Genomic DNA, 15,373 nt, shown 5'->3' with positions numbered 1-15,373 from the left:
TAGTTGTTCTAATAATTGCACAGAGCTGTAACTGCCATGTTCATCTCTCAATATACAACTCCGGAAAAAATGAAGAGACCACTCCAGCATTATCAGTTTTTCCGGTTTTACTATATATAGTAGATTTGTCTTTGAGTTGAATTGTATTTATTTGTTCGTATTGTATTCTATAAACTACTGTCAACATGTCTCTGTGTTGGAATTCAAAAGACACTGGAATGGCTGCCATACATGTAGAGATAAAGATTTAAGAAACATTTGGAGTGGTCTTAATTTTTTCCAGAGCTGCGGTTTGTACATTTCTGCACAGCCCTGCACTCTAACATATAATATAACACAGCGCAGTTTGACATATATTATCATATATTCATTGTAATGTGTTTTTATTGGATTTCTTTTGTATTTTTACATTTGGTTTAAAGTCTTGTCTTTATTCTTTTTAATGCTAAATAGTTGTTTTTTTTAAAGATTGTCTTTCTAGAATCCTTATTTTGTTTACCTTCTTTTACCACTTATGTTGTTTATATTCACACCATACACCAAAGCAAAGGCCTTGTATGTATAAACGCACCTGGCAAAAACTTGGTTCTGATTCTGACATGCACTGTATAACAAAGCATGAATATCTTACATATTTTTCTGTGGGGTTGTTCAATAGAGATATTAGATAGATAGATATTAGTTTTCCGTCCCCTAGATTGGAGAAACAGATGCAGTGGATGCCACGCTGCTTTGTATCTGAAATTCACTTGATCACACAGACTTACTAATTGATGGATGCAGGGGTAGACCTCCTTTATTTCAGAGGAGGGTAGTGGCTCAGAGGAGACCATGATTGGCAGCTCCAGTTCCCTGCCAGTAAGGCTAAAAGGTATATATATAGAATATTGACAAATGCATTATTTTTAAACATCCAAACCATTTTTGGATACTTTTAGATCAGCAAGATGATTAGTTTGGTCACCTTATTTTGAGTGAGAAATTCAGCACCAAAGAACACGCAGTCTTCTTTGTTAACAATAAGTTCATGTCAGGATGATGTCCCGCATAGTCTGCCGTAAGCCTCCAGGGTTTCAAAAGTATTTCACGGGAAAAGAATAAAAGAAGGCTTCAGGAATATCTCCACTAGCAGGTGTTGGTTTCGCCACAAGGTGTCACTAGTTACTTTGGTTTTACTTCAACTTCCTTGAGTCTAGAAAGCATTCAGATTTTTGTTTGTTAATAACAGGCCTTCATGACATTGGACATTGAGTATTGTGAATTTAACGAAGTAGTGAAGTCCAGTCTTTAAACTATTATTAATGCTTTCAATGCTTTTCTCTCCTCAGCCCCCAGGCTCCTTCCCACACCTGCACATAAAGCCACAACAGAGGCCCCCACATCCAGTACATCTTCCCCCACCTCAACCACCACCAGCACAGCTTTGACCTCCGCCCAAGCAAGAGGCGTCCCAGCATCCACGTCCAGCAGCAACAGCAGCATGACGCTGAGCACCGCTGCCAACACGCAGGCACTGCTGACCAGCCTGAGCAGCCCCACTGACAACACCACCGCGGCCCTGACAGATGTGTCCTGGACACAGTTCAACATCATCATCCTGGCTGTCATCATTTTGGTGGTGCTGGTGCTGCTGGGCTTCGTCGGAGGTGTGTACACCTACCGGGAGTACCAGAACCGCAAGCTTAATGCCCCATTCTGGACCATTGAACTGAAAGAGGACAACATCAGCTTCAGCAGCTACCACGACAGCATCCCCAATGCTGACGTGTCCGGCTTACTGGAAGACGAGGCCAACGAGGTGGCGCCCAACGGCCAGCTGGCCCTCACCACGCAGGGCAACTGCTACAAGGCTTGACTCCATCCGTCCTCACACCAGCCGGCTTAGATATACCAATAACACAAAGCTGCTGGAAAGTAACAAATCCAAAAGCTTGTTCATGAATGACTGCTTGTTGTTTCCCTGCAGGTCTGCGGCACTTCACTACACAGTGAGATCAGACAGATGTGATCAAAGATAAGGAAAAGACAAGCAGAGTTTTCCCTTTATGATACGATTTGGTGTTGAAAGGGCGATCAGTGAGAAAAGTTTTTGGTTTGAGGTGCAGAGGGCACTGTTGTGCAGATTAGTTTGGTAATTGGCATGACGTAGGACAGGTGCACAGCAGACAGCTGTTGGCTGAAACGATTAACCCCACATTAGTCGGAGGACTAACAGGAGCCTAGCATTTCAGATATTTTTTAAATGGACTTTTGACTGTTTATGTTTTAACTGGATCACTTGCACGGTGTTCCTCAACTAAGACAATGATTGTTATTTAATTAATTTTTATTCTGTTCTTATTTATTGGTTGACGTTTCATTCTTGGGAGAAATGCTGCACATGTATGGTGTGTTTGTTCATGGTGTTTTATCTTATGTGCTGTCGAACGGTAATTTGAATTGGCCAATATGTTTTCATGTATAGTTTGTGTGTTTGGAGAGAATCATAGGGGAAGATGGAAGGTGCTGGCGCAAGAATTTTAATGACCTCACTTATTGTTTATAGGTTACTGTCTTTTTTTCAAGTGTGCCAGTTCACCTGAAGTATCTACGAGGAGTGTTTCTTTTGAAGGAACCACCACTACCGTGTATAAAGTCTCACTACTACAAGTAGTGAGTCATACTGGGCAAACACAAACCGCAACAATCTACTTGGAATCTAGTCTTCGCTTTGCTGACTACCTCAGCAAAAGTTAAACATAACATTCATGTAGAGGTTTGGTTCTGTGACTCTACTGTAATATTGATGCTGTTGCTATGGAGTGAAACAAGCCTGCACCCGGTCAAATTTCCTCAGTCCACTAATCGTTTTCATCAACTTAACTCAAGTTGCATCATCTAAAACGGCAAGTTGCTTTCAAAGCTTTACACCTGATCCTGGGTCCAATGTTTGCTGTGTTGTTAGGATACCTGGTTGGGTGCACTTCATTTTATGAATGAGAAAAGCTAATTCTGGAACTAACTCCTCAGGTACTGGCTCTTTCCCTAATGTGATCACTGTAAATATGATTATTGTACAGATGAATGTGAATAGTAGCACTATTATTGTACAGGTAGAATACTGTGTTTACACTGTCACTTAACAGGCTCCCAACCTTTCACTCTCCAGGGCAGACTCTGCAGTCGGCCGTCAGCTTTTTTCTATTTTTATTTGTATTTCTTATTCTCAGTGGATTTTGCCATCTACGCAGCTGCTGGACAAAAATGCACCACCCAGAACTCAAAACAAAGAATACAATTGTGTAAATAACCCAAATCAGATCTCAAATAAAGATGGATTTAACTGTTGTCTGTGTTTCTTGCATACGTTTCGTTTAATTAACTAATTTATTTGAAGACATAAACATTTTCAGTTTGAGTCAAAAACCTGCTGATACATGTTAAACTGAGATTTAATGAGAGAAACTGAAAACAGCTTTCAAGTGTCCAAATGTGCGCCATTCTGCACAGTGACGCTCAAACATCAAACAAGTACAATAAGAAAACAAATCCACATGAATTATTCATGTCTTCATTATTCTGCCTACATTGATTCTGCAGATTCCTCTGAAGGTAATGATGAATGTATAATCCAAAACAACATTTACATTGTGCTGCTGCAAGGCTACCTGTTGGCTCTGCTCATGATCTCCATCCCCAGTGCAGCTGAGGGCTATCCATAAGGTTCAAAAATGACTATAAAATATTAAAACTGCTGACAGCACTCCTGTACACTTCTCTTATGAATATTGCTGTGAATCATCTGGCCATAAATGATGCGAAAGGAAGGTTCTTTAGTTGTATGTGTTTTTTGGGGACTAGCCTAGATTTCAAGTGAATTCGAGTCATCCCTTTTATCTACATACAAAATGAAAAATACTAAAGAAATGAGAGTACATTGACACAAGTTATTTAAAATACTACAAATAGATCATCAGTCATGAAGTTGCTGAGTCCAGGGTAGCCTGGGTTACAAAACAAGTCCCAAAATAATTATATTATTCAAGCAGATTATCGCAAAATGTCAAAAAAAAAAAAAGTGCATTCCTTTTCAACATGATAGCTGCTATTCATTTATTATGAGGGCTAGCCATGGGTGTCACTGGTTATTGTAGGGGCCAGGACCCTCCACGGGGTTTGATGTGATCATGGCTCAATATTGTGTTAACAAAGGCGAACCAGTGCAACAGGTGTTGGTAGAAATTAATCCTCCACTGACCATCACACATCTCTGTACCAACAGCAAGGGGTCAGCGTGTGGGCTGTATTAGGGTCCTGTTATTTGATATTAAACAATAGAAACGTCAAGACATTTCTATTATGGGCCAACTTCTGAAAACCAGATGGGAGTGTGGAATTTCTGCTGAGGTCGAAACGTGGGAAGTGTCCGGAAAACAAAGTGCAGGAAGAGGAATGTTTGAGTCGTGACACTGACTGAAACTCGTTTTAATCGAGACTCCTTTCCAATGGGGAGCTTTTCAACGTGGGCGAAAGCAGGCTGATAAATACAGATGCAGGATGGGAGCCGGCGACTGAGCTGAAAATGGACACAAAGTACTGCTCTTGCAGCTGTGGAGGGCAGGGAGCATTACTGCCGCTCACTTTGAGTCAGCCTCCCCAGCGGAAACAGACGCGACCACCACTCATGGCTCAGTGTGTGACCGTGGGGCTGCTGCTGCTCATTCTAGCAGCTCTGGCTCTACTTCTCACAGTGGAGCTCCGAGGGCGAGGCCAACCCGCGTCACCGGACAGCCAGGTAACTTTTACACTGTAACAGTGGCTAAATAACGTGTTATTATTTTTGAAATCTGTGCTGTTCAAAGTATCTCACTAGTTTTATCAACTAAATTCACGCAACTGGGCGAGAGTCTTTAGTAATCACAACGGTAGGACACGGTTATTTAAGCATTTTAAATGGGTCGAAGTTTATTCTCTGTTTCAATGCTAGCTAGTGTTTTCTCATAATTGTACCAAACTGCTCTGGAAGTCCAAACCAACCCTAAACTGGTTTGCTTCCCCTCATGCGCACTAAGGAAGCAGCGCCGCTGTGGAGCTGCTCTTAGAAACACATCACCGGCGTTCCCTGGCTAATACCCGCCCTCGCTGAAATTGAGTGCGTTTATTTTCAGAGACTATGGTATCTGCATAACAACGGTGCACATGTTTTGTGCTTTCAAATACCAAATTCAAGGTGGGTTTATGGGTGGGAAGCTATCTGTACAAAGATACTTGTTAACGGTTATACAAATAACTGCATACAAAAAGTTGAATTAGATATTACTCAAAGGAAGATAAACTAAATATAGCATTGAAAACAAGTACTAAAAAGCAAATCCCACTAAAAACCAATATGTCTTTGTCAGTGATTTGTGGCTGCTGCATGCTGGTGATACAGAAACAAGTGTTTGCATGTTTTCCCAGTTGAGGCTGATGACTGCTATAATAGTCAGGGTCATGCAAATTAAGGGTGACTATCCCTTCAGAAAGGGCCCTTTCTGAAGGGATAGTCACCCTTAATTTGCATGACCCTGACTATTATAGCAGTCATCAGCCTCAACTGGGAAAACATGCAAACATGTGTGTGACATGTGCATGTGTAGAGCCAGCGAGAGTGTTTTCTAGAAGTGACAGTTAGTAGAAGCAGTACTGACCTGTCTTCAAATTTAGATATATAACAAGTTACAAATAAAAACATCGGCCTCTAAATATAAAACTAGACTGCCTCCATTATTAAATGGGTTATTGAACCCAAAGCCTGTTGCTTTGGTCCTGGATGACTGCAGAGTTAACCCCTGTATTCCTCGACTACGGTCTGGGAACCAAGCAGGAACGTCCAACACATGGCTCTGATTTTATTTCAATGGCCAGGCCCAGTTAGAACAGCTGCAAGAACAACACATTGAGTGTATGAGCCTCAGATCCAGTTTAACTGAAGCAGAAGGCTTTAACCTCATTTATTGTATATTTAGATCTCAGTTAGTTCATTTTGTAGGAATATTGTAATATGCTAATTAAATAAATACTGTTCTGCTTTTACGATGGCATACACTTAACAATGTTACAACTACATTAACACAGTTATTTGTTCAAATATAATAATTGTATGAATAGAAATTGTAATAACAGTTGTGCCATTATAATAATCACGTTCTATTGCATTTAAAGTATTGTAGTATTATTTTTGCATTTTTATCGTTAATTAACCAGTGACGTTGTGTGTTTCCATACAGCTGACAATGAAGCCTGAGAGACAAGCATCAGGTAAATATTTACATTCTACTGGGATAAAGGTTATATTGATTTTGGGCCAGGAATAGGATTATGAGCTTGGGAAAGCCGTTGTTGTTTAATGTGTTTAACAACACTTTGAATCTCTCTTGTAGAGGGCAGCTTCGAACATCAGCACCAGAAAGACTCCAACCATCCAAGTGCCATGCTAACAGGTAACACATGAGCGCCAAGCTGCAGAGGTGGGAGGAGCACTCTTATACTGGAGTAAAAATAGAAGTACTCAGATCTTATACTGGAGTAAAAATAGAAGTACTCAGATCTTATACTGGAGTAAAAATAGAAGTACTCAGATCTTATACTGGAGTAAAAATAGAAGTACTCAGATCTTGTACTTGAGTTAAAGTAGAAGTACTCAGATATTGTACTTGAGTAAAAGTAGAAGTACTCAGATCTTGTACTTGAGTAAAGTTGAAGTACCAGAGTGTAGGAATACTCTGTCACAGTAAAAGTATTCTAAATGTTCCTCCAGTGAAAGTAGAAAGTACTCTCATCTAAATGTACTTAAAGTAGCGACAGTAAAAGTAGTCATTGTTTGATTGGTCCATTTCAGAATAATATCTCTGATATGTTTTATAATTATTGATCATTAAAGTGTTCTCAGAGCTGGTAAAGGTGCAGCTAGTTTGAATGGCTTTGTATACTGCAGGGTAGCTGCTGAATTTACTGCAGGTGAACTAAAGTCTGATTTAAGGGCTGATTATATTTACCATCATTAATCCAGATCTGTAACTAAAGGGATTAAATACATGTAGTGGAGTAAAAGTACACCATTTACCTCTGAATTGTAGTGGAGTAGAAGAAGCAAAAAAGTACCTCCAAAATGAACTTAAGTACAGTACTTGAGTAAATGTGCTTGGTTACTTCCCACCTCTGCCAGGCTGCAGGGTTAGGTTTCTACGGACTTTTCTAGAAAGACACGGATGTTTGTTTGGAGGGAAGTCAACAAAGCTAAAATGCATATTCACAGCTTTCAGAAACGACCCATCAATAGAAACAGTTGTCACCTCTCTTGTACCTGTCTGCTTTCGTCCTTAGCTCCAAAAGGCAATAAGACTGATGGGCAGTATCTTCTATGGGAGAAAAATGAAGGAACTGCTTTCTGTCACGGGGGTTTCGACTACTCCAGGGGAAGCCTTGTCGTGCCCCGGGATGGCCTCTACAGAGTCTTCCTGCAGATCACCTATGAGGGCAAAGGTTGGCAGGAGTGTGGCAGGAAACTCAACTGCAATGTGTTTGTTTGGCAGAAAAGTTACATTCAGGATAAACCTCTCCTGATGTCAGTTGACACAATAGTGAGTAAGAAATCGAGGTGGGAGAAATCCCTCTATACAGCCGGCCTGTTCAACCTGGAGGCTGACAGCAGGCTACGAGTCACATCATCCTGCTACGAAGGTATTGTTTTTAACGAATACCACATGTTCTTTGGTGCTGAACTCCTGCCTCATTAACCTGATCGTTAGGATCACCTTCACCTACTCTGCAAGTAGTTCGCACCTTTGACCCCATTGAAACGTAAAGGGACAGTTTGGGTGTTTCGGGTTGAATGCGATACTTTTCAATAGTCAGAGTTTGATCAGAAGAAGGAAGCTAAGGCATGTACTGCTGTGGACGGAGGGCATCAGCAAAACATATTTTAGATACCTAAAAGGCCCAACTAAAAGAGAAAGTGTATGCCATATGTAGAATTAATTTGACATACAAACTGATGGAGGCAGCCAGAGACCTGACTCTTGATGAAGACTGGTGACAAGAGAGCATAGATGGTGGCTTAAGTTCCCTGACCGAAAGGGCTGTCAGAATGCAGGAAAAAATGTAAGGTAAAGTTAAACTTATATACTGCATCTACTGATAAGAACCTCGTAACCCACGTCAAAATATCCAATGTACCCCTTTAAGGGAAGATAGTTTTATGCTTTTCTTCTATTACTTCTCATGAAGAGTCTTTACTAGCGATTAAGCAAGAAGCTACCAGAACCTGCTCGACCATAGGTCTCTCTTCACCTCACACAAACTGAGGACTTAGTGATTTAACTGAGATGCACTAATCTAAAGAAAATGTATATATATTTTGAAACATATCCTATGACTTATTTTACAAGTTGAAGTATCTTGATCATTTATGCAGAACCCATCATGCTTTATTTATTGTCTGTTTTTGTTGATTGAATATTTTTGTGATTGAGACTGTCGGATGACCCTGAGGATTTTATAATAGTCAACAAGTATTTTCTGACATTTAAAAAAAGTGAAAAAACTGATATTCCAAAATAATGAACAGATTTGTCTGGTGTGGTGTTAATGCTAATTGAATATATTGAGAAGGCTCACAGAGATGGGATGCCAATAAGCTAATATGATGAGGATCCTTCTTGTTAAAAGGTATCTCATGTAATTCATGTTGAATACATATCAAAGGATTTTCAAAAGCATCAGGAATTATTCTTCAAGGAACAAGATGTTCCACAGCAGATTCTGCAGAACTCAGTCAGTGCACATCACGCCACGCCTGTCTCAGCAGGGGAATTTTTCGGCTCCGTGGGTTGCATAAGGAAGTTGGAAGAGAAGTAAACAGCCAAATTACTGGCAGAGGTGATGCTCAGGCCTCCGCAGTGCTGCTGACACTGGGCATGTCAAAACCTCTTTTGGTTTGTTGATGATTGAAAATATGCTTTCAACTCTGCCAAAGACAAATAGTTAAACTTCTCCAATAAACAGAACTCAAGATGCTTGATGAATGCCAGAGTGTAGACATGGTTAAAGGGTCATCAACCCCCTGCTGTGTGTGTGTGTGTGTCGCTGGGGCTCTGTAAGCTGATCACACATGGAAAGGGTTGTCTCTGTTTTTCTTCACACTGGGCTCTGCGGTACAATATGCTGACCTGTTAACTAAGTTAAAGCTGTGTTTTAATTTATTATTGAGCTCATTGGTTGTTTCGACCCTGCACACTAAGTTGTTGCTATGCAAATTGAAAAGTCCCTACTTTCGAGGACATCATATGATTTGTAAATGTCTATATTTTTATGTATGTGTTTTGCATTTTGTTAAAGAAATGTTACTTAAAACCTAAATAAAACAAATACCACAAGTTCTTTCTTAATGTTTATCCACTTTTTTTCAATTGCTAAACATTTTTTTTGCAAGCAGGGCTCGTTTTCTCAAAACTCTAAACACAATTCACAAAACCACACACTCAAGTACAAAACACCTCATATATCCTGCAAAATGAAGTACTGCACCCAAAACTACATAAACACGTACCAAAACCAAACTTTAGCACCAAATGACACACACTTCGTCTACAGTAAAAGACACTTTGTCCAAACAACTCCACATGGATCAATCCAAAGCACTCGTCTTTATGGGCTTTTTCTGTATGGGGAGAATTCTGCACCAAAGAAATATGTGCACAAACACAAATATTCTGTTGAAACAATCTTCATTTATTTTTCTATACAACTAAAGAGCGCAACATGCAGGCACAGCACATACAGGTACAGTTGTGTTAACACAAATGTGCTCAATATCAAATACAGGAAATGGAAAAGAAAACTTTGAGGAAAAAATCTAAAAAATGTTTTTGAATAAATAGAAATACTAATCAATCAATCCTCTTTTGAATATGACGGCATTATTTTGTCAAATATGTCAATTCAAACTGAAAGAAATATACACTTAGACATGTCAATGAAAATCTTCAGTCCCGAGCTCCTCCAACACTGCAACATACACTGCCTGGCCTTAAAAAAGGTCACTCTAATATTCGTTGGACCGCCTTTAGCTTTGATTACGGCACGCATTCGCTGTGGCATCGTTTCCACAAGCTTCAGCAATGTCACAACATTTATTTCTGTCCGGACCACTGCGCAAAGTCTTCTCCAGCACATCCCAAAGATTCTCAATCAGGTTCAAGTCTGGACTCTGTGGGGGCCAATCCATGTGTGAAGTGATGTCTCATGCTCCCTGAACCACTCCTTCACAATTTGAGCCCGATGGATCCTGGCATTGTCATCTTGGAACATGCCCGTGCCATCAGGGAAGAAAAAATCCATTGATGGAATAACCTGGTCCTTCAGTATATTCAGGGAGTCAGCTGACCTCATTCTTTGGGCACGTTGCTGAACCGAGACCAGACCAACTGCAGCAACCCCAGATCATAGCACTGCCCCCACAGGCTTGTGACATTTTCTTGGCCTGGCAGTGTATATATAAAAGACAAAAAACAAATTAAAGAAATTGTGTTTAAGTCAGTAAACTTTAAATAAAAATTGTAAAAACAAACATTTCAAAGATGAAGCAGTTTCAAAAGCGGAATATTTGATTAGCTGAATGGTGACTGTAGCTGTATAAACAAGTGACTTTTAGCAATAATGTTTAAAAGATGTGCAATAGTTTAAGTATAGTTGAAAAATATCCACTTAAATCTTTTTATCCTGCAATAATTATCTGATCAATTGTAGTAAGGTATAAATGAACTGACATGATGACTGCAAAAGCTAGAATGGAACCAGCAACCTTCCTGATGGAGAGAGCAATGCAGCACCACAGAGCCACAGTCACACCTGGAATAAATAGTGTGGCTGGCTTCTTTTAAGGGTACATGAACAAATGTGTGATAAGAGAAGAAAAGAAAGTAAAAATTATTGGAAAAGCAGCAGAATATTAACTTTTGAACTAAAACCATATGTCACAAATAAGAAGGCATGTTTTTAAGGTACCATACAAATATGGCACCTTTTTCACAACTAGGGAGTTTGCAGGTATCTCTGTCGGCATGGAGAACAAGTGTGTGCAAGTCTACTTTAAAAAGACAGAGATTATTTGCCCCAGGCCACATTTAATGGGTCCCAACACTTTTCAAAACAAAGTATCACCCATGGTTAAGAATATAAATATTCCAGTGTAACAAGAGCAGCATTTGGAGCCAAACTACATGGTAACCATTAGCCAGGTCATTTGATGGCACATTCAGCTTCCCACATAAGAGAACACTAGGCTTTATAAACATACATTAAACAGAAATGAGATCCCAAAATAATATGCAAATTGCCATAAATGTCTGAATGTAGTGTACTGTGTGTGACACAGGGGAGTGGATAAGGTTGGATCTTATCCACTCATGGTTTCTAGGTTTATCTCTTATCTGGGACAGCCCCATGGTTTACAGTCTACAGATTTATTGGTTGGTAACACCTGCTGTCGGATAACCCTTGTCATAATAATCAATGTAATGTGTCATAGTGGCTCACTAACCTGGATACAGAAATACTATTTTCGTATTGTTGTTGAAGCATAATGTTTACCCATCTACATGAATCACATTCCAGGAATGCTCTCCCTGCTTTACTCCACCTATCCAGGCTGCCGGTTGACCTTTTTCTAACAATGATGCAATGCCCCTCAGGTATTCAGGAAATGATTTGGCCAGGTGAGTCATTTACAGTAATAATATTTTTGCTTTAATGTGATTGTGTTTTCTTTCTAAACAGGTTAATCTGGAGAATGTACCTTATGTTTATATCTAAATAATTTCTAGAACAAATATCCAGGTCATATCTTATCTATTTCTAATGAATGAAAATGTCATTATTGATGAGAACCAGGTTTTGGCAATTACCCGCAGGCTGATCCCACAGCTTCTCTCAAGGAAAAGCAAAGCAAGGCAAGGTAAGGCAAGTTTTTTATATAGCACCTTTCAACACAAGGCAATTCAAAGTGCTTTACAAACATGAAAGACATTAAGAGCATTAAGAAATAATGCAGCATAAACACATTATAAAAAGGCATTTAAAAACCGTAATTTAAGAGCAAAGATAATGAAATAAACACAACAGGTATAAAACACATGAATACAAGTTACAGTGCAGAATAAAACTTACAGTGCAATGTTAGATAAGAAGAGTTCAATTAAAATCAGCGGCAAAAGGAAATGTTTACAGTCTAGATTTGAAAGTAGTAAGAGTAGCAGCGGCCCTGCAGGGTTCTGGGAGTTTGTTCCAGATATTTGGAGCATAATAACTGAACGCTGCTTCTCCTTGTTTAGTTCTGACTCTTGGGACAGAAAGCAGACGCGTTCCAGAAGACCTGAGAGTTCTGGATGGTTTATAATGTAGCAGGAGATCACAAATATATTTTGGGCCCAAACCAGTCAATGCTTTATAAACCATCAGCAGAACTTTGAAATCTCTGACAGACAGGAAGCCAGAGTAAAGACTTCAGAACTGGAGTGATGTGATCCACTCTCTGAGTGTTAGTGAGGACTCGAGCAGCAGCGTTCTGAATCAGCTGCAGCTTTCTAATGGATTTCTTAGTGAGACCTGTAAAGACACCGTTACAGTAGTCCAGTCTACTGAAGATAAAAGCATGGACAAGTTTTTTAGATCCTGCTGTGACATTAGTCCTTTAATCCTAGATATGTTCTTCAGGTGATAGTAGGCGGACTTAGTGATTGTTTTAATGTGACTGTTGAAATTCTGGTCAGAGTCCACGACTACACCCTAGGTGTAGTTTCTGGCGTTATCTGTTGTTTTGAACATTGCTGACTGAAGCTCAGCGCTGACTTTTTGTCGTTCCTCCCTTTTGTCGTTCCTCCTTTTTGTCGTTCCTCCTTTTTGTCGTTCCTCCTTTGTTCCAAAAACAATGACCTCAGTTTTCTCTTTGTTTAATTGGAGAAAGTTCTGACTCATCCAGTCATTGATTTGTTCAATGCACTTACTCAGTGTTTGAATTGGAGCATAGTCTCCTGGTGAAATGGTAATGCACATGTTTGTATCATCTGCATAGCTATGGTAACTTGTTTTGTTGCTTTTCATTATCTGAGCCAGTGGTAGCATGTACAGTGGGGCAAAAAAGTATTTAGTCAGCCACCAATTGTGCAAGTTCTCCCATTTCAAAAGATGAGAGAGGCCTGTAATTTTATCATATGTATACCTCAACTATGAGAGACAGAATGAGAAAAAAAAATCCAGGAAATCACATTGTAGGATTTTTAATGAATTTATTTTCAAATGATTGTGGAAAATAAGTATTTGGTCAATAACAAAAGTTCATCTCAATACTTTGTTATATACCCTTTGTTGGCAATGACAGAGGTCAAACGTTTTCTGTAAGTCTTCACAAGGTTTTCACACACTGTTGCTGGTATTTTGGCCCATTCCTCCATGCAGATCTCCTCTAAAGCAGTGATGTTTTGGGGCTGTCGCTGGGCAACACGGACTTTCAACTCCCTCCAAAGATTTTCTATGGGGTTGAGATCTGGAGACTGGCTAGGCCACTCCAAGACCTTGAAATGCTTCTTACGAAGCCACTCCTTCGTTGCCCTGGCGGTGTGTTTGGGATCATTGTCATGCTGAAAGACCCAGCCACGTTTCATCTTCAGTGCCCTTGCTGATGGAAGGAGGTTTTCACTCAAAATCTCACGATACATGGCCCCATTCATTCTTTCCTTTACACGGATCAGTCGTCCTGGTCCCTTTGCAGAAAAACATCCCCAAAGCATGATGTTTCCACCCCCATGCTTCACAGTAGGTATGGTGTTCTTTGGATGCAACTCTGCATTCTTTCTCCTCCAAACACGACAAGTTGAGTTTTTACCAAAAAGTTCTATTTTGGTTTCATCTGACCATATGACATTCTCCCAATCCTCTTCTGGATCATCCAAATGCCCTCTAGCAAACTTCAGACGGGCCTGCACATGTACTGGCTTAAGCAGGGGGACACGTCTGGAACTGCAGGATTTCAGTCCCTGGCGGCGTAGTGTGTTACTGATGGTAGCCTCTGTTACTTTGGTCCCAGCTCTCTGCAGGTCATTCACTAGGTCCCCCCGTGTGGTTCTGGGATTTTTGCTCACCGTTCTTGTGATCATTTTGACCCACGGGGTGAGATCTTGCGTGGAGCCCCAGATCGAGGGAGATTAGCAGTGGTCTTGTATGTCTTCCAGTTTCTAATAATTGCTCCCACAGTTGATTTCTTCACACCAAGCTGCTTACCTATTGCAGATTCAGTTTTCCCAGCCTGGTGCAGGTCTACAATTTTGTCTCTGGTCTCCTTTGGCAGCTCTTTGGTCTTGGCCATAGTGGAGTTTGGAGTATGACTGTTTGAGGTTGTGGACAGGTGTCTTTTATACTGATAACGAGTTCAAAAAGGTGCCATTATTACAGGTAACGAGTGGAGGACAGAGGAGCCTCTTAAAGAAGAAGTTACAGGTCTGTGAGAGCCAGAAATCTTGCTTGTTTGTAGGTGACCAAATACTTATTTTACCGAGGAATTGACCAATGAATTCATTAAAAATCCTACAATGTGATTTCCTGGATTTTTTTCTCATTCTGTCTCTCATAGTTGAGGTATACCTATGATAAAAATTACAGGCATCTCTCATCTTTTTAAATGGGAGAACTTGCACAATTGGTGGCTGACTAAATACTTTTTTTGCCCCACTGTAGATGTTAAAGAGCACAGGCCCCAACATGGAACCTTGAGGAACCCCATATGTCATATTTGTCAGCTCTGATGTGTAGCTGCCTATAGAGACAAAGTGTTTCCTGTCCTTTAAGTAGGATTCAAACCAGTTAAGAACTGTTGCCGAAAGTCCCAACCAGTTTTCTAGTCGGTCTAGTAATATGTTGTGGTCAACAGTGTGAAATGCAGCGCTGAGATCTAATAATACTAACACTGAGATTCTGCCACTGTCTGTGTTTAAGTGGATGTCATTGAAGACCTTAACAAGAGCAATCTCAGTGCTGTGGTGCGGTCGAAAGCCTGACTGGAACACATCGAAACAGTTGCATCCAAGAAATTACTCAGTTGTTTGACAGGCCTGACAGAACGAACTGACCAAAAGATGGACCCAGCAGACAGCCTCTATGAGGTAACTTATAATCTAACTTGCCTAAAAAATGACTGTCGATACGCCTCCAGTACAGAGGAGAGGCATGCCATCATGGCCGAGGCACGCATGGAGATGTGTTCGAGGCCGTGGCTAAGAGACTTATTACCCGAGTGGGTGGAGGAGTTTTTTGGAAGCTGTGAGGCAAAACTTGTTTCCCGGCCTGCTAGCCCCAGGCATAC

The 15,373-nt window shown here is 40.4% G+C and overlaps 3 protein-coding genes across 3 annotated transcripts in view; 2 read left to right on the top strand and 1 right to left on the bottom strand.

The window, feature by feature from the left end:
* The window catches only part of si:ch211-158d24.2 (multiple epidermal growth factor-like domains protein 9), a 32,147-nt gene extending 28,820 nt beyond the window's left edge, over positions 1 to 3,327 (top strand). The window contains exon 6 of the mRNA XM_063896965.1: positions 1,329 to 3,327. Coding sequence (XP_063753035.1) covers positions 1,329 to 1,855 — 527 coding nt within the window. The 3' untranslated portion in view covers positions 1,856 to 3,327. The remainder of the gene's footprint in view (positions 1 to 1,328) is intronic.
* Positions 1 to 15,373, bottom strand: part of LOC134873403 (large ribosomal subunit protein uL29-like) — an 87,476-nt gene that overhangs the window by 70,453 nt on the left and 1,650 nt on the right. The window lies entirely within an intron of this gene.
* Positions 4,428 to 9,395, top strand: LOC134872980 (lymphotoxin-alpha-like). The gene is made up of 4 exons (XM_063896358.1): positions 4,428 to 4,774; positions 6,249 to 6,279; positions 6,402 to 6,461; positions 7,345 to 9,395. Exons 1-4 carry the CDS (start codon positions 4,562 to 4,564, stop codon positions 7,755 to 7,757), a joined length of 717 nt encoding a protein of 238 aa, XP_063752428.1. The 5' UTR covers positions 4,428 to 4,561; the 3' UTR covers positions 7,758 to 9,395.

The sequence above is a fragment of the Eleginops maclovinus genome, chromosome 12 (assembly GCF_036324505.1).
Source record: "Eleginops maclovinus isolate JMC-PN-2008 ecotype Puerto Natales chromosome 12, JC_Emac_rtc_rv5, whole genome shotgun sequence".
NCBI lineage: Eukaryota > Metazoa > Chordata > Actinopteri > Perciformes > Eleginopidae > Eleginops > Eleginops maclovinus.
The sequence above is the reverse complement of the archived record's forward strand: the minus strand, read 5'-3'. Positions and strand labels throughout refer to the sequence as shown.

Excerpts from the sequence above, each read along its gene's own strand:
- LOC134872980 (XM_063896358.1), top strand. The coding sequence starts at position 4,562 with ATGGACACAAAGTACTGCTCTTGCAGCTGTGGAGGGCAGGGAGCATTA. Across the intron at positions 6,280-6,401 it reads GCCTGAGAGACAAGCATCAG|AGGGCAGCTTCGAACATCAG; the intron begins GTAAATATTTAC and ends TCTCTCTTGTAG. Across the intron at positions 6,462-7,344 it reads TCCAAGTGCCATGCTAACAG|CTCCAAAAGGCAATAAGACT; the intron begins GTAACACATGAG and ends TTTCGTCCTTAG.